Source organism: Diadema setosum, chromosome 2 (genome assembly GCF_964275005.1).
Source record: "Diadema setosum chromosome 2, eeDiaSeto1, whole genome shotgun sequence".
NCBI lineage: Eukaryota > Metazoa > Echinodermata > Echinoidea > Diadematoida > Diadematidae > Diadema > Diadema setosum.
Window position 1 is genome coordinate 19457118 of NC_092686.1, and position 20217 is coordinate 19477334.

The 20217-nt window shown below is 41.1% G+C and overlaps 1 protein-coding gene across 1 annotated transcript; it reads right to left on the bottom strand.

Moving 5' to 3' along the window:
• Positions 1-12320: 12320 nt before the first annotated feature.
• LOC140243106 (uncharacterized) lies at positions 12321-14033 on the bottom strand. Its single transcript, XM_072322841.1, has one exon. It carries the CDS (start codon positions 14031-14033, stop codon positions 12321-12323), a length of 1713 nt encoding a protein of 570 aa, XP_072178942.1.
• Between the last annotated feature and the right edge of the window lie 6184 nt (positions 14034-20217).

Below are 20217 nucleotides of genomic sequence, written 5' to 3' on the forward strand. Positions count from 1 at the left end.
TCAAATGCCTTAGCATAATCAATGAAGCATACATAGAGGTCTTTTCCCTTTTCCAAGCACTTCTCCGTAATGATGCGCATAGTAAATATGGCATGGCGTGTCCCAGACCCCGACTTGAAGATAAATTGGGTTTCTCCATAGTTCTCACTGAGCAGAATCTGATTCCTCTTCAAAATGATCTTGAGTAGGATCTTCATGATATGGCTCATGAGAGTGATAGTCCTGAAGTCACCACATTCCATTGCCTTTGGTTTTTTTGTGGACAGTGTTATGAACACAGATTCCAGCAAGCCTGATGGGAGATATCCTGTTCAATAACTGAGTCATCTGAGCAACATCATAATCAGCCAAAGCTTAAAGCATTTCGACCGGGATCCCATCTAATCCTGCTACCTTGTTGTTTTTGATCTCTTTTAAAGCATTTATAACCTCTGTTTCTAAGAATATCGGGGCTTTCACAGTCAGTTACCTCCGGTTTCGGCGGACGATCATCAGCAAACAAGTCTCCAACATATTCCACTTATCTATCAAGAATCTTATCTTTATCAAAGATGATTATGCCATCCTTCCTTTCAATACAACCACTCTTTGCTGAACATTTCTTGATGCCACACACATTCTTGGTTTCTTTCTGTAGTTGAAGAGTTCTTGTGTTTTTTCGTCAAGCTCTTCGATCTCCTCGCATTTATCATTGAGCCATTCTTCTTTTGCTATTCTGCGCTGCTTTATCAATCTCATCATTCAGATTCTTATTTTTTACTGAACCCCTTGTGCTCCGTGTCTGTTTTGACTGTCTCTTTTTCTTTGGTAGAATTTCGTTGGCAGACTGTAAGCTGAGATTGAAGTTGTTCCATGTTTTTTTTTTTCCCACAGATTCTTCTACATAATTTGACTGATCTTCAATTTCTACATTTAGACTTTCATAACGATTGCGAAATGCTACATCATATTCATCGGAAATATGTACTTTCAGTGCATTTACATCGATTCCCGGGAGTGGACCTATGGATGTTTTCTTCAGTTTCACACTCATCTTAGCAAGCACTGGATTATGATCTGAGTTTATATCAGAACCTGGGTAAGATCTGGCCTGCTTTACGCTGTTTCTGAAACGTTCCCTGATGAGAATGAAGTCAATTTGATTCTTGTACATGTCCCCTGGGCTCTTCCATGTATACCTTCTTCTCATAGGATGCTCGTAAAATGTATTTGTCACAATTATTTGATTCTCTTTGCAGAACTCAGTCAGCCTCTCTCCCATTTCATTACGATCTCCAAGACCGATTTTGCCAACTACGTTTTCACCATTGGAACCGACTTTGGCATTGAAATCTTCCATAACAATGACAACGTTTGTCGACTTAGTCTGTTTGATGGCCTTTTGTATTTGTTCATAAGAACACTTCAATTTCCTCATCACTACGTGAAGACGTAGGGGCGTATACTTGGATAATTGCAAGATCAAAAGGTTTGGCGTTGATCTTCAGTAGCATCACCCGGTCACTTACTGCCCAATATCCTCCAATCGAATTCTCCAATGTTTGTTTGACTAATAATCCTTCACCATGGCAGTGTTCCTCGACTCCTGAGTGAATGAAAATGTAATCGTCTTTTTTCAAGTATTCGTCTCTTGATTCTGCCGCTCCCAGTATGTCAGTATTTAGACGTGTTCATAATCCTGCCCAAAAAAACTAAAGGCAATGGAATGTGGTGATTTCAGGACTATCAGTCTCATGAACTATATCATGAAGATCCTACTAAAGATCATTCTGAAGAGAAATCAGATTCCACTCAGTGAGAACTCTGGAGAAGCCCAATTTGGCTTCAAGTCGGGCTCTGGCACACGCGTGCCATATTTACTATGCGCATCATTACGGAGAAGCTCTTGGAAAAGGGAAAAGACCTCTATGTATGCTTCACTGATTATGCTAAGGCAAATGCCTTAAATGATAGAGTAGAGGACCAGTAATTTTTCGAGTGTCTCCGCAGTACTTGGATGGACAGTAAAGGATCTGAGATTGATTGCAAACCTGTAATGGAACCAAAGGGCATGCGGCAGCGATTATGCAGAAATCAAACGAGGTGTTCGTCAGGGATGCATCATGTCACCTCGTTTGTTTAATATATAGATAGAATGCATTTTTATAAGCATAGAAGGCATGCCTGGTATTGCCGTTAGTGGAGTAATGATAATCTGAATGTATGCGGATGATACTGTGTTGCTAGCTGATAATGAACAAGACCTGCAAACATTCGTTGATGTCATATACCGCCAAAGTAAGGTATTTGGCCTGGACATGAATGTGAAAAAGACCAAAACGATGGTAATATCTTGAAAGGTGGAAATACCAAGGGTAAAAATAATTACAAGAAGTGTATCAATTAGACTAATAAAACGGACTCAAAAACAGGAGAACATTCAAACAATGAGATATAGTTGACTTCTCATTGTAATCAACTACCTTCATGTATTCGGTATAAAGAATAAATGTACGGTGGTCAAATGAGCTTTGTTTTATCCAAGAAACAACGCACGTGCATCCATGTATAGAAGTGTTATGGTCATTATTTTGCCTTATTCTGGGCCAAATATTCCAACGTTTGAAAAAAAGAAAAGATAACACAGACTTTGTTGGCAACGGAACAACAACGACTGAAAGGCAGGAAACTCATCTTTCTCTCATAAGTGTACGCTATACTATAAGCGATGTAGAAGCGCGAGAAATATACATATGTTCAATTGCGGCGTTAGGGCGTACTATGATAAAATCAGTACTTAGGGCGTTTTAAGCATGTTTGGTATATAACTAACGCATATTGTTGAAGGAATCAATTTCAATCACCCTTTACAACTGGCGGACGCATTTAAGCCCTGTAATCAAAACACATGCTATTTAAAGCAAATTCATTGTAAAGCATATTTATGACATTTAACTGGCACCCAAACATTATTTATGAATAAGCTTAGAAATCGTGTAGTAATTTGCATGATTTATCACACATACTTTTTTTCGTTACCTTTAGGTCTTTGATATGGCACATTGATAAGGATGCATCTCGAGCAAAGTGGGATATCTGCTGTTTATGTTTTTAATAGTATTGTTGAATGAAACAATTTCGTCAGCCTTGTTGCCTTTTTATTATCTGCCTTGCTGCCTTTGACGTTTGATCCTTCAAGTGCAAAGCACACGTCCCACGAACAGAACGCCTTTAGCATGGGACATCAGAGCAAAGGGATGGACAATTTGGTATATTACTGAAGAACATCAATTTCGTCACCGTTGGGGCCTTTTTTCTTCATCGTTTTCAACAACTGTCGGACGCATTTCAGCCCTGTAATGAAAAGGACGACATTGTTACACGCAAATCATATTTGATACATGATTTACTTTGACATGCATTCAATTTGAACAACTTTGCTTTATCAATGTGTTTAATAAAGAAAGCATATCGTGGAATGAATCAATTTTGTCACACTTGCCCAGATTTTTCGTCACTTTTGATGTTTAAGTGGTTCATGTATGTAAGCCCTTGAGTGTATACTGAATCTCTCCGAAAGAAAACTTTTTACCATGTTTGGTATATTCTTCTTATTAAGTGCCGTCTTCAGTCCGAAGGTTGGGGAGTATGGAACTCCACTCTGTTCTGTTCATGGACGCCTTACTACATGCGGCCACACTCTTTCCTGCCCACTCCTTTATGTTGTTACACCACACACTGCGCTGGTGTCCTCTGCATCTCGTGCCTTTTATAATCCCTTTCAGTACACTTTTTGGATGTTTTGATGTCTTTTAAAATGGCCAAAATATTTGAGTTTTCTTGATTTAATATCTTTCATCAAGGTTTTTGTGACATTCAGATGATCTAGAACATACTGATTTGTTTTCCTGTCTGACCATGATATACGGCCAAGGCATCTGAATATCCACATCTCCAATGCAGCTAGCTTTTTCATATCATCCAAGTACAATGTCCATGTTTCAAAACAGTAGAGTTGAATTTTACTAGTCTGAGCTTGGATGAAGTAGATATCTTCCTTGGGTAAACTTAGTTTTAGCCATTCCAATTCTTCTTATTTCTCCACCATTCTTTCCATCTTCATAAACATTTTGTAATAAATATGTGAATTCACTGACTTGTTTCAGGAGATTGTTACTGATATTTCCACCTTTCGAGATATTACCATCGTTTCGGTCTTCTTCACATTCATGTCCAAGCCAAATGCCTTACTTTGGCGGTATATGACATCAACGATTCTTTATTATCAGCTAGCAACACAGTATCATCCGCATATTCTCAGATTATCATTACTCCACTAACGTCAATGCCAGGCATGCCTTCAATGCTTTTAAAAATGTAGTCTGTCTATGGATTAAACAAACTAGATGACATGATGCATCAATGACACTCACCTCCATTGATTTCTGCATAATCGGAAAATTCATTGACAATCCTGACGCATGTCCTTTGGTTCCAGTACAGGTTTGCAATCAATCTCAGATCCTTACTGTCCATCCCGGTACTGCGGAGACACTCGAAAACTTTCTGGTGCTCTACTCTATCAAATGCCTTAGCATAATCAATGAAGCATACATAGAGGTCTTTTCCCTTTTCCAAGCACTTCTCCGTAATGATGCGCATAGTAAATATGGCATGGCGTGTCCCAGACCCCGACTTGAAGATAAATTGGGTTTCTCCATAGTTCTCACTGAGCAGAATCTGATTCCTCTTCAAAATGATCTTGAGTAGGATCTTCATGATATGGCTCATGAGAGTGATAGTCCTGAAGTCACCACATTCCATTGCCTTTGGTTTTTTTTTTGTGGACAGTGTTATGAACACAGATTCCAGCAAGCCTGATGGGAGATATCCTGTTCAATAACTGAGTCATCTGAGCAACATCATAATCAGCCAAAGCTTAGAGCATTTCGAACGGGATCCCATCTAATCCTGCTACCTTGTTGTTTTTGATCTCTTTTAAAGCATTTATAACCTCTGTTTCTAAGAATATCGGGGCTTTCACAGTCAGTTACCTCCGGTTTCGGCGGACGATCATCAGCAAACAAGTCTCCAACATATTCCACTTATCTATCAAGAATCTTATCTTTATCAAAGATGATTATGCCATCCTTCCTTTCAATACAACCACTCTTTGCTGAACATTTCTTGATGCCACACACATTCTTGGTTTCTTTCTGTAGTTGAAGAGTTCTTGTGTTTTTTGGTCAAGGTCTTTGATCTCCTCGCATTTATCATTGAGCCATTCTTCTTTTGCTGTTCTGTGCTGCTTATCAATCTCATCATTCAGATTCTTATTTTTTCCTGAACGCCTTGCGCTCCGTGGCTGTTTTGACTGTCTCTTTTTCTTTGGTAGAATTTCGTTGGCAGACTGTAAGCTGAGATTGAAGTTGTTCCATGTTTCTTTTTTTCCACAGATTCTTCTACATTATTTGACTGATCTTCAATTTCTACATTTAGACTTTCATAACGATTGCGAAATGCTACATCATATTCATCGGAAATATGTACTTTCAGTGCATTTACATCGATTCCCGGGAGTGGACCTATGGATGTTCTCTTCAGTTTCACACTCATCTTAGCAAGCACTGGATTATGATCTGAGTTTATATTAGAACCTGGGTAAGATCTGGCCTGCTTTACGCTGTTTCTGAAACGTTCCCTGATGAGAATGAAGTCAATTTGATTCTTGTACATGTCCCCTGGGCTCTTCCATGTATACCGTCTTCTCATAGGATGCTCGTAAAATGTATTTGTCACAATTATTTGATTCTCTTTGCAGAACTCTGTCAGCCTCTCTCCCATTTCATTACGATCTCCAAGACCGATTTTGCCAACTACGTTTTCACCATTTGAACCGACTTTGGCATTGAAGTCTTCCATAACAATGACAACGTTTGTCGACTTAGTCTGTTTGATGGCCTTTTGTATTTGTTCATAGAACACTTCAATTTCCTCATCACTATGAAGATCACTTGAAGATAATTCACCATAAAGCACTTTGTAATGCATTCAATTTCAACGAACTTGCTGTATCAATGTGATTTTATAAGCAAAGCATATCGCTGAATAAACCGATTTCGTCAACCTTGCCCCCCCTCCCACCGTTTTTCGTCACTTTTGATGTTTAAGAACCAGTAAGTAAGCCTCGAATGCATACTGCATTTCTCCGAAAGAAATCGTTTTAAGCATGTTTGATATGTAACTAACTCATATTCTTGAAGGAATCATTTTCATCACCCTTTACAACTGGCGGACGCATTTAAGCCCTGTAATCAAAACACATGCTATTCAAAGCAAATTCATTGTAAAGCATATTTATGACATTCAACTGGCACCCATACATTATTTATGAATAAGTTAAGAAATCGTGTAGTAATTTGCATGATTTCATCACATATACTTTTTTTCGTTACCCTTTAGATCTTTGGTAAGACGTAAAGATAAGGATGCATCTCGAGCAAAGTGGGATATCTGCTGTTTATGTTTTTAATGGTATTGTTGAATGAAACAATTTCGTCAGCCTTGTTGCCTTTTTATATCTGCCTTGCTGCCTTTGGCGTTTGATCCTTCAAGTGCAAAGCACACGTCCCACGAACAGAACGTCTTTAGCATGGGACATCAGAGCAAAGGGGTGAACAATTTGGTGTATTACTGAAGAACATCAATTTCGTCCCCGTTGGGGCCTTTTTTTCTTCATCGTTTTCAACAACTGTCGACGCATTTCAGCCCTATAATGAAAAGGACGACATTGTTACACACAAGTCATATTTGATGCATAATTCAAAAAAAATGGTGAAATAATTTGATTTCACCGCCTTTGTCGCGTTTTTTTTCTCTCAACATCTACCACTGTCCAGTGGCTTTGAGCTCTTTAATCAAAAACTCGAGCCACTTGAAGATGATTCATAATAACGCACTTTGACATGCATTCAATTTTCGCACCCTTGACCCCCCTCCTTGATAATTTTTGATGTTTGACTGGTTCATGTATCAAAGTTCCCGAATGAATACTGCATTTCTCCGAAATTAAACGTGTATAGTATGTTTGGTGTATTACTTATCAATAAAGAAATCAATTTCATCACCCTTTATTTACCACTGTCGGCCGAATTCGAGCCGTGCAACAAAAACACATGTTGCAAATTGTTAAGCACATTTGTGTATATGAATGAGCTATGAAATCGTGTAGTAATTTGTATGATTTCATGACACTTGCTACGTTTTTTCGTAGCCCTTCGCGTCATTGTTATGGCACATTGATGAGGATGCAACTCTAGACCAAAGTGGGATATCTGTTGTTTAATGTTATTAATCATATTGTCGAATTAAACAGTTTCGTCAGCCTTGCCGCCTTTTTTCATCACCTCTGCTGCCTTTGCCGTTTGATCCTTCAAATACAAAGCACACGTCTCACGAAGTTACACCCAAGTAAAAAGTGATGCATGATTACAAAAAATCGTGAACTAATTTGATTTCGCAGCGCTATTTAATACTGTCTGATGGCTTTGAAGCTCCCTAAATAAAAAAGGATGAGTCACTTGAAGATAATTCATCATGAAGCTTTTTGAGATGCATTCAATTGCAACGAACTTGCTATATCAATGTGATTCATTAGCAAAGCATATCGTCGAATAAACGGATTTCCTCACCCTTGCCCCCTCTTTCGTCAACTTTGAGTTTAACTGGTTAATGTATGTAAGCCTTCGAATGGATACTGCATCACTCCGAAAGAAAACGTTTTTAGTATGTTTTGGTGTATTCCTCTTCCACGAGGAAGCATCTCCCCTCCTCCTCCCACCATTTTTTCTATCACAATATTACGTATAATTTTGAACGAATCAATTTCATCACCCTTCATCACACTGTCGGCCGCATTCGAGCAATGCAATCAAAATACGTTATTGAAAGGAGATGGCTAGTAACTAATTAGTGGGATTGCTTCAGAATGGCCTCACATTCAAGTAATTTACCGTTTGATGTTTCCAGGTTAGCATGCCTGTACAGTGATGGGACATTACTTTAATATGAGATCATTCTGAAGCAAATAATTTCCACACAACAATAGATATATAATGTAGTCTTAAATGAATCCCATAGGATTGGAACAATCATCCCCCAGCATTCAAACTGATTCCCACTGATCAGATATTAGCCATCCCCTTTAAAGCAAATTCAGTGTAAAGCACATTTATGTAGATTCAACTGGCACTAAACCATTATTGATGACTAAACCAAAGCATTATCGATGAATAAGCTAAGAAATTGTCACACCCAAGTCATATTAATGAATAATTAAGGAAATCGTGAACTAATTTGACATTCCCGCCATTATTGCGTTTTTCCCCTCAACCTTTATTTTCAACTGTCTTATTTGCTTTGAGCTCGTTAATCAAAAGCCAGAGTCACTTGAAAACAATTCATAATAAAGCACTCTGAAATGCATTCAATTGCGTCGAATTTGCTGTATCAATGTGATTCATCAGCAAAGCAGGTCGTGTAATAAACCGAGTTCTTCACCTTTACCAACATTTTTCGTCACCCTCGATCTTTAACTGGTTCATGTATGTAAGCCCTCGAATTCATACTTCTTTGTACATCTCTCCGTAAGAAAGCGTTTTTAGTATGTTTGGTATATTATTTACTCATATTTTTGAAGGAATCAATTTCATCACCGTTTATTTACTATTGTCGGCCGCATTCGAGCCCTGTAATAAAAACAAATTCAGTGTAAAGCACATTTTTGTAGATTCACCTGACACCAAAGCATTATTAATGAATTAAACTAAGAAATCGGGAAGTAATTTCTAGGATTTTATCAATCTTGCTCCATTTTTCGTAACCCTTTACTTCTTTGATAAGGATGGTAAGCACATTGATAAGGATGGAACTCAAGCAAAGTGGGATATCTGTTGTTTATATTATTAATCATATTGTTGAATGAAACAGTTTCGTCACTCTTGTCGCCCTTTTTTAATACACTTTGCTGCCTTTGGCGTTTGATCCTTCCAATGCAAAGGAGACGTCTTAGGAAGAGAACGTCTTGAACATGGGACATCAAAGCAAAGGGGTAAACAATTTGGTATATTACTTAAAAACATAAATTTCGTCACCGTTGTCGCCTTTTTTTCTTTATTCTTTTAATACAATTTTCGGACGCATTTGAGAGCTGTAATCAAAAGCACAACATTGTTATACTCATAATCATTAATTCATATTGATAATTAAGAAAATCGTGAACTAATTTCATCTCACTTGTCCTTTTTTTCTCCGTCAACTTTTATTTACAACTGTCTAATTGCTTTGAGCTCTTTAATCAAAAGCCCGAGTCACTTGAAGATAATTCATCGTAAGGCACATTTACATGCATTCAATTTGAACAACTTTGCTGTATCAATGTGTTTCATGAGGAAAGCATATCGTGGAATAAATCAATTTTGTCACACTTGCCCCCATTTTTAGTCACTTTTGATGTTTAAGTGGTTTATTTATTGTAACCCTGGAGTGTATACTGAATCTCTCCGAAAGAAAACTTTTTACCATGTTTGGTATATTCTTCTTCTTAAGTGCCGTCTTCAGTCCGAAGGTTGGCGAGTATGGACCTCCACTCTGTTCTGTTCATGGACGCCTTACTACATGCGGCCACACTCTTTCCTGTCCACCCCTTTATGTTGTTACACCACACACTGCGCTGGCGTCCTCTGCATCTCGTGCCTTCTATAATCCCTTTCAGTACACTTTTTTGGATGTTCTGATGTCTTTTAACATGGCCAAAATATTTGAGTTTTTTTGATTGAATGTCTTTCATCAAGGTTTTTGTGACATTCAGATGATCTAGACCATACTGATTTGTTTTCCTGTCTGACCATGATATATGGCCAAGGCGTCTGAATATCTTTTATGTTTTTACGTGTGTGAGGATGAAGTCGAACTCTAAAACTCAGTGAGAGAATGAAGGAGGCATGACTGCTTTGCTCTGGAGTCAAAACGCAAGTGTGCTTTATTCATTGTTCTCCAGTATATTAATCTAACACATTTACATTTGATATATCACTGTACACTATATCCACAAAACATGACCCGGCGACTTTCCGGTGTTCTTTACATCTATATTGCTGATATGGTTTGATGCGTTCTCGCGAATCTGGCTTTTGTGGAGCGGGGATTTGGCGTATTTGCGACATGTATCTCATCGCTGTCTCGTTTCCCCTGCGAAGTTTTACGCTTCCACCTTTTCTCGCGATAACTACCCACGGTTTGGGGTCGAATCGCGAGGAGAATTTGTCTCGCTTTCTCTGCGTGATGATAACATGATCCCCCTGGTTGACATTCCGTGGTCGCGAGCGTTTCTTGTTGTCATGATACGCCTTCATGTTCGCTTTGTATCGCTGATCGTGTCGTCTCGCACTGGCGTACGCTCTGCGAGTTGGCGTTGGCGTTGACGGCAACTTCGTGCGAAGCTCTCGATTATACAATCGAGGAGCTTTGCCGGTGTCGCCAGTGTTGGCGGATGAGGCGTTGAGCGATAGATTAGCAGAAAAGCTAGCATAGCTCGATGCCAATCACGGTTGCTATTCCTCGCTGTTCTGATCGCTTTCATGAGAGTAGCGTTGAATCTCTCAACTTCCGCGTTTGCTTGTGGATGGTAGGTTGTGACGCGGCGGTGTTCGACAGCGATCGCTTTCATGTATTCCGTGAACTCCTGCGAAATAAACTGCGGTCCGTTGTCCGTCACGATTTCGTCTGGAAATCCATGCTGCGCCAAGATTTTATCTAGCCGCGACGTGATCACTTGCGATGTCGTTGATCTGAGGATTTCAACTTCTGGCCACCGCGTAGCTGCATCTACGACGACTAGAAGCGTTTCTCCAGTCGGTAGAGGTCCACACAAGTCGATGTGGAGTCTGCTCCACGGAGCGCGAGGCATTGGCGATGGCTGGAGAGGCACAGAAGGAGGAGCTGGCATCTCAGCTTGGCAGGCTGAGCAGTTTCAAACTAGTGTCTCTGCATCGACATCGATTCTCGGCCACCAAACTTTCGTGCGTAGGACCTGCTTCAGTCTCACAATGCCCTGATGCGGCTCGTGTGCGATGTCGAGTGTTTGCTTTCGCAGCACAGTAGGGATGACAATGCGAGTTCCGCGAAGAAGAAGAAGACCATTCTTCGTCGATAGCTCGTCGCGAACTCGTTGATACGCGGATAATCGCGGGTTGTCGGGCCACTTGCCTGTATTCACCGCATCGATTACCTGTTGGATTTCGGAGTCTGCTAGGGAGGCTGCGGTGATTTGTTGTCGCGAAAGTGCTCGTGGTATTGCGTGCGTCAGAATTGCGTCAATGTACTCTTCTGCGATATTTCTATCGCGATGAGGTTGATCAATCGGTAGACGTGACAAAACATCAGCTGGATTTGTCTTCCCTGGCATATGCCTAATCGTGAAGCAATATTGCTGTAGGCGTAGGGCCCATTGTTCAATGCGTGCGTGTGGTCGACCGTGCGGTCCGTAGATGTATAGGAGCGGCTTGTGGTCGGTGTGGAGAACAAACTCAGTTCCGTACAAGCAGAGATGAAATCTCTCACAACCCCACACGACAGCTAACGCTTCTCGTTCGATTTGCGAATACCGACGTTCCACATCAGAGAGCATAGCAGACTAGCATACGCGACCGGGCGTGTTTTCCCGTTGATCGTCTGCGTAAGAACAGCACCGAGACCGACGGGGCTGGCATCGACTGGTAGCTCGGTCGGTGCTCTCGTGACGAAATGTGCCAGGACTTCCTCGCTCGTCAGGGCATGTCGAAGTCGGTCGAATGATTGCTGCTGCTCAGGACCCCAAATCCATGGCTGGTCCGCGCGAGTAAGTCGGCGAAGGGGCTCGGCAATGGTGGCAAGATTTGGGATCAGTCGCGCACAATAATTCACTAATCCCAAGAACGAGCGAACTTCTGAAGAGTTTGTCGGCTGTCGAGCTTCTTTGATGGCCGCTATTCGAGCGTCATCGGCTGCGATGCCGTCTCTCGAAATCACGAAGCCGAAGAATTTGATTTTCGGCACCCGGAAGATGCACTTCTCCGGATTCACGGTGAGGTGATGGTCGCTGAGTCGTCTCAGCACGGCGTGGAGGCGGGCATCGTGCTCGGCGATGTCCCTCCCGAACACCACGATGTCGTCCGAGATGTTCTTTACGCCTTCCAGTCCTTGCAATGCGGTCTGTATGGCATACTGATATGCCTCGCTTGCTGATGACAGTCCGAAAATCAGTCTCTTATAACGCATCACACCACGATGCGTCACGAATGTCGTTATATCTCGTGAGGTGCTGTAAGGGTCTCGTCTAGGGTGGGGATCGGGTGGCGCTCTCTTTTCACCGCTAGATTGGCTTTTCGCATATCTACACAGACTCGTATGTCCCCATTTGGCTTTGGAACTACCACAAGCGGGCTGGCCCACGATGTTGGGCCTGACACAGGCTCGATGATGTCCAGGTCGATTAGCTCTTGAAGTTTTTTGTCCACCTTTTCACGGAGGTGAAATTGTATCCGACGGGCTGGCTGAGCAATAGGGGCTATGTGCGGATCAACATGTACACGCACCTTGTATTCCGTGAGCTTACCGAAACCGGCAAAAACTTCTGGATATTGACGCTGGAGGTCATCGACGTGGTGGCTGGCAAGATGAGTGTCAATGTGAACGGCGCTGGCGTTGTGATTTGTCTCTTGTACACTCTCGTCTGCGACTCGAATTAGCTGTAGCGCTGCGGCTGTGTCTCGCCCAAGAAGACATCCACTGCTTCCGTGCACGACAACGAATCGTGCTGTCGTGGAAAGTTGAGTCGAGCACGAAGTCCTAGCGCTGAATTCCCCAATCACTGGCAATGGGGCTGTAGCACCGTACGGAAACAGGCGAATATGAGTGGGGGTCAGTCGCAGATCAGTCGTTGATGCGCGGCCTCTCATCCACTCATATGTGCGGGCGTCTATTATATTTACCGACGCTCCGGTGTCGACCAGCATGTCGATTTCGATGACCGCTATTTTGACGCGGGTCTTGTTTCGCGACTGCCCAATGGTGAAGAGACGGTGGGTGTCCGTGGCAGGCGTTTCACCAGTCTCACTGCCGTTGTCGTGGTGGCTGGCGATCTCGTCGTCGAATGGCTGGAAATTACTGAGTTCTTCAGCCACTGAATTCACGCCTTTCGAGCTGCTGCTGCGACAAACTCGAGAATAGTGTCCGATTTTATGACACTTTCTGCACTCCTGTCCTCTAGCTGGGCACTGTTGATCTGGAGGTTGATGTTCGTTGATCCCACAGTTAGAACACGGTCCAAAGTTAGATTGGCGCGAATACTGTTTCGCGTATAATCCTCTTCCTCCTCCTTTGCGGTGTCGACCGCGATTTGAGAACCGCCGACCACGCCTGTCATTAGGCGCTCGATAGCTCTGTCTAGCAGTCACTTCGTCTACGTGTTCAGTGGAGGGGGTCGAGTTCTTCATCTCCATCGCCGAGGCTTGGCGATCGGCTGCTTCCGCAGCACGAGCGATAGAGAGAAGACCAGTTAGCTTAAGGTCCGGCTCTCTCAGCAATCGACGGCGTAGCGACTTGGAGTTGCATTTGTCGATGAACTGATCTCGAATGTGGTCGTCCTCGTTGTCACCGAATTCACACGTGGAGGAGAGCGTCTTAAGCCTCATGTAGTACTCATCAACAGACTCGCTGTCACGTTGCTCACATTGGCGGAATGAATGTCTCTCGAATGCAATGTTTTTCTTTGGCACAAAATAACCTGTCAAGGCTGACATAGCAGAGGTGTAAGATGTTCCCCCATTCAGCGTGGCAAAAAGCTGCTGCACATCTGGTCCGACGCAGTGAAGAAGAATTGCCCGTTTTGCTGCATCTTCTGTGACTCCCGTAGCGGCAATGTAGTACTCGAATGCCATCTTCCACTTCGACCAAGCATGCGATGCTCTGGCCGAAATATCGAAGGGAGCAGGCGGAGTAAGCATCCTCGTCGCCATTTTTATGTTTTTACGTGTGTGAGGATGAAGTCGGACTCTAAGACTCAGTGAGAGAATGAAGGAGGCATGACTGCTTTGCTCTGGAGTCAAAACGCAAGTGTGCTTTATTCATTGTTCTCCAGTATATTAATCTAACACATTTACATTTGATATATCACTGTACACTATATCCACAAAACATGACCCGGTGACTTTCCGGTGTTGTTTACATCTATATTGCTGATATGGTGTGATGATAAATGACGGGGAGAGCGGAAAGGAAGTGGGAACAGAAAGTAGCTGTCTTCGTATCGAAGATTATGATGAGAGAAAGAAACCAGAGAACGATTAGAACTTGACAGTGGACAAGTGTGGTGGAAGGGTGGCGGTGAGATGGCTGACTATGGAATGAATGAAACATGCTGTTTACTCCTACACCATAGATAGTCACAATATGTCTCGTGCAGACACAATAATATCCACATCTCGAATGCAGCTGGCTTTTTCATATTACCCAAGTACAATGTCCATGTTTCACAACAGTAAAGGAGAGTTGAATTTTACTAGTTGGTTGAAGTAGATATCTTCCTTGATGTTACTCATTTGGGTAAACTTAGTTTTAGCCATTCCAATTCTTCTCCTAATTTCTCCACCATTCTTCCCATCTTCATAAACATTTTGTCCTAAATATGTGAATTCACTGACTTGTTCCAGGAGAGTGTTACTGATATTTCCAACTTTCGAGATATTACCATCGTTTCGGTCTTCTTCACATTCATGTCCAAGCCAAATGCCTTACTTTGGCGGTATATGACATCAACGATTGGTTGCAGGTCTTATTTATTATCAGCTAGCAACACAGTATCATCCGCATATCTCAGATTATCATTACTCCACTAACGTCAATGCCAGGCATGCCTTCAATGCTTTTAAAAATGCATTCTGTCTATGGATTAAACAAACTAGATGACATGATGCATCCCTAACACCTCGATTGATTTCTCCATAATCGGAAAATTCATTGACAATCCTGACGCATGTCCTTTGGTTCCAGTACAGGTTTGCAATCAATCTCAGATCCTTACTGTACTTCCCAGTACTGCGGAGACACTCGAAAACTTTCTGGTGCTCTACTCTATCAAATGCCTTAGCATATTCAATGAAGCATATATAGAGGTCTTTTCCCTTTTCCAAGCACTTCTCCGTAATGAGGCGCATAGTAAATATGGCATCGCGTGTCCCAGACCCCGACTTGAAGATAAATTCTCCATAGTTCTCACTGAGCAGAATCTGATTCCCCTTCAAAGTGATCTTGAGTAGGATCTTCATGATATGGCTCATGAGACTGATAGTCCTGAAGTCACCACATTCCATTGCCTTTGGTTTTTTGTGGGCAGTGTTATGAACACAGATTCCAGCAAGCCTGATGGAAGATATCCTGTTCAATAACTAAGTCAACTGAGCAACATCATAATCAGCCAAAGCGTAAAGCATTTCGACCTCGATCCCATCTAATCCTGCTGCCTTGTTGTTTTTCATCTCTTTCAAAGCATTTATAACCTCTGATTCTAGAATGGCGGGGCTTTCACAGTCAGTTACCATCGGTTTTGGCGGACGATCATCAGCAAACAAGTCTCCAACATATTCCACCCATCTATCAAGAATCTTATCTTTATCAAAGATGATTATGCCATCTTTCCCTCGAATATAGCCACTCTTTGCTGAACATTTCTTGATGCCACACAGATTCTTGGTTTTTTTCTGTAGTTGAAAAGTTCTTGTGTTGTTTGTCAAGGTCTTCGATCTCCTCGCATTTATCATTGAGCCATTCTTATTTTGCTATTCTGCGCTGCTTGTCAATCTCATCATTTACTGATCTTATCTTTCTTATCTTTTACTGAACCTCTTTTCTGCTTCCGTCCTTTAGAAATCATCCGAAGTATGTGCTCCGTCATCCATGGCTGTTTTGACTGTCTCTTTTTCTTTGGTAGAATTTCGTTGGCAGACTGTAAGCTGAGATTGAAGTTGTTCCATGTTTTTTTTTTTTCCACAGATTCTTCTACATTATTTGACTGATCTTCAATTTCTACATTTAGACTTTCATAACGATTGCGAAATGCTACATCATATTCATCGGAAATATATACTTTCAGTGCATTGACATCAGTTCCCGGGAGTGGACCTATGGATGTTCTCTTCTAGTTTGACACTCATCTTAACAAGCACTGGATTATGATCTGAGTTTATATCAGAACCTGGGTAAAATCTGGCCCGCTTTACGCTGTTTCTGAAACGTTCCCTGATGAGAATGACGTCAATTTGATTCTTGTACATGTCCCCTGGGCTCTTCCATGTATACCGTCTTCTCATAGGATGCTCGTAAAATGTGTTTGTCACAATTATTTGATTCTCTTTGCTGAACTCAATCAGCCTCTCTCCCCTTTCATTACGATATCCAAGACCGAATTTGCCAACTACGTTTTCACCATCGGAGCCGACTTAGGCATTGAAGTCTCCCATAATAATGACAACGTCTGTCGACTTAGTCTGTTTGATGGCCTTTCGTATTTGTTCATAGAACACTTCAAATTGCTCATCACTATGTGAAGACGTAGGGGCGTAAACTTGGATAATAGCAAGATCAAAAATTTTGGCGTTGATCTTCAGTAGCATCACCCGGTCACTTACTGGCCAATATTCTAAAATCGAATTCTCCAATGATTGTTTGACTAAGAATCCTACACCATGGCAGTGTTCCTCACCTCCTGAGTGAATGAAAACGTAATCGTCTTTTTTCAAGTATTCGTCTCTTGATTCTGCCGCTCCAAGTATGTCAGTATTTAGACGTGTTCATAACACTGCCCAAAAATCAAAGGCAATGGAATGTGGTGACTTCAGGACTATCAGTCTCATGAGCCATATCATGAAGATCCTACTCAAGATCATTCAGATTCTGCTCAGTGACAACTCTGGAGAAACCCAATTTGGCTTCAAGTCGGGTTCTGGCAAACGCGTGCCATATTTACTATGCGCATCATTACGGAGAAGTGCTTGGAAAAGGGAAAAGACCTCTATGTATGCTTCACTGATTATGCTAAGGCAAATGCCTTAAATGATAGAGTAGAGGACCAGCAATTTTTCGAGTGTCTCCGCAGTACTTGGATGGACAGTAAGGATCTGAGATTGATTGCAAACCTGTACTGGAACCAAAGGGCATGCGGCAGCGATTATGCAGAAATCAAACGAGGTGTTCGTCAGGGATGCATCATGTCACCTAGTTCGTTTAATCTATAGACAGAATGCATTTTTATAAGCATTGAAGCCATGCCTGGCATTGCCGTTAGTGGAGTAATGATAATCTGAGAATATGGGGATGACACTGTGTTGCTAGCTGATAATGAATAAGACCTGCAAACATTCGTTGATGTCATATACCGCCAAAGTAAGGTATTTGGCTTGGACATGAATGTGAAAAAGACCAAAACGATGGTAATATCTCGAAAGGTGGAAATCCCAAGGGTAAAAATAATTAGAAGAACTGTATTAATTAGACCAATAAGACGCACTCAAAAACAGGAGAACGTTCAAACAATAAGATATAGTTGACTTGTCATTGTAAACAATTACCTTCATGTATTCGGTATAAATAATAAATGTAAGGTGGTCAAATGAGCTTTGTTTTAACCAAGAAACAACGCACGTGCATCCATGTATAGAAATGTTCCGGTCATTATTTTGCCTTATGCTAGGCCAAATGGAAAAGATAACACAGAATTTGTTGGCAACGGAACGACGATTACTGAGAGGCAGGAAACTCATCTTTTTCTCATAACTGTGTACTATAAGCTATGTAGAAGCGCGAGAAATATTTATATGTTAAATTGCGGCGTTAGGGCGTACTATGATAAAGTCAGTACTTAGGGCGTCTATATATACGTCTAATACTAAAAACACAAAATTGAACTAAAATGCGCAGTTGTACCAGTAAATTAGAAGAACTAACGAACTGAAAGAGAGCACAACATTCAAACAAGATATAATTGACTTGTCATTGTGATCAACTACCTTCCTTATAATGAATGTTAGGTGGCCAAATGTTATGTAATTTACCTTAGAAACGACGAACGGGCGTCCATGTGTAGAAGTGTAGTGCTCATTATTTGGCCTTATTCTAGGCTAAACATCTGAGATTTTTTAATAAAAAAAGAAATGGTAACACAGAATTTGTTGACAACGGAGCGACAATGGCTGAGAGACAGGAAACTCATCTTTTTCTCATAAGTGTACGCTATATCAGCAATGCAGAAGAGCATGATATATATATATATATATATATGTTAAAATGCGGCGTTAGGGCGTACTATGATAAAATCAGTACTTAAGGCGTCGATATATGTCTAGAACTAAAAACACAAAACTGATGTAAAATGTGCAGTTATACCAGCAAATTAGAAGAATTGTGTCAATTAGAGCAATAAAACGCACTCAAAAAGAGGAGAACATTTAAACAATGAGATATAGTTTACTTGTCATTGTGATCAACTACCTTCATGTATTCCTCATTAAGAGTGAATGTTACGTGGCCAAATGTAATATGTTTTACCTAAGAAACGACGCACGCGCGTCCATGTAAAGAAGTGTTATGCTCAATATTTAGGGCTTATCCTAGGCTAAATATTTCACAAACAAAACAAGAAAAGGAAACGCAGAATTTGTTGACAACGGCGCGACAAAGACAAAGACAAAGACAAAGATGAGTTCATCTTTCTCTCATAAGTGTACGCTATATAAGCAATGCAGAAGCACGAGAAATATGTTAAAATGCAGTGATAGGGCGGACTATGATAAAATCATTACTTAGGGCGTCCATTAAGTCTAGCACTAAAAACACAAAACTGATGTAAAATGCGCAGGTATACCAGTAAATTAGAAGAACTGTGTCAATTTAGAGCAATAAACGTACTCAAACAGAGAACGTTCAAACAATACGATATAGTTGACTTGTCATTGTGATCAACTACCTTCATGTATTCCTTATAAAGAATGAATGTATGGTGGTCAAACGATCTATGATTTAACCAAGAAACGACGCGCGTGCATCCATTTATAGAAGTGTTATGCTCATTATTTGGCCTTATGCTAGGCCAAATATTCCGACTTCTGAAAAAAAAAAAGATAAGATAACACCGAAATTGTTGACAACGGAGCGACAATAACTGAGAGACAGGAATATCATCTTTTTCTCATAAGTGAACATAATACAATAAGCAATGCAGAAGCGCGAGAAATATATAATATATATGTTAAAATCCGGCGTCAGGGCGTACTATGATAAAATCCGTACTTATTGGCTCCATATAAGTCGAACACAAAAATCACAAAAATGATCTAAATGCGCAGTTATATTAGTAAATTAGAAGAACTCTGTCAATATAGGACCAAAAAAAAACGCACTCAAAGAGAGGAGAACATTCAAACAATAAGATATAGTTGACTACCTTCATGTATTCCTCATTAAGCGTGAATGTTAGGTGGCCAAATTTTATATATTACTAAAGCATTTTGTTGACTAAATCGAATTCATAAAGCCCATTGAGATGTATACAACTGTCACCAAAGTATTATATCAATGTGATGCACAAGCTAAGCAAAACGTATGCTCATCTTATTTTGTCACACTTGCCGCGTTTTTTCGTCACTCATTAAGTTCAACTGTTGCATGTAATCGATCTCTCGAATAAAACGCATTGGGAGCAAACGTCTTTTGTAAAGCACATTTACAGGCATGCAACTTCAGAGCAAAGTGGTATAACTAGTTAAGGGGCTGAAGAAGGATGATACCCACTAATATTGCCCACTGGAAACTGTTGGTTTGTGCATATCTTTCATTGGTGTTTAAATGTAAAGTTAATGGCGAAACCCGGAAGAAAGATGATACCCACTAATATTGCCCTCTGGAAACTGTTTTTTTCGGGACCAATCAAAATACCAACTACAATTGGGGCATGGCGCGTGTTAAATCTATGGGAAAAACGTTGGGTTAGGGTTTTTGGTTAGGGTTAAGGTTAGGGTTAGGGTTAGGGTTGGGGTTAGGGTTGGGGTTAGGGTTAGGGTTAGGGTTAGGGTTTGATGGTTAGGGTTAGGATTAGGATTAGGGTTAGGGTTAGGGATAGGGTCCCCATAGATTTTTAGGGTCCCCAATCTG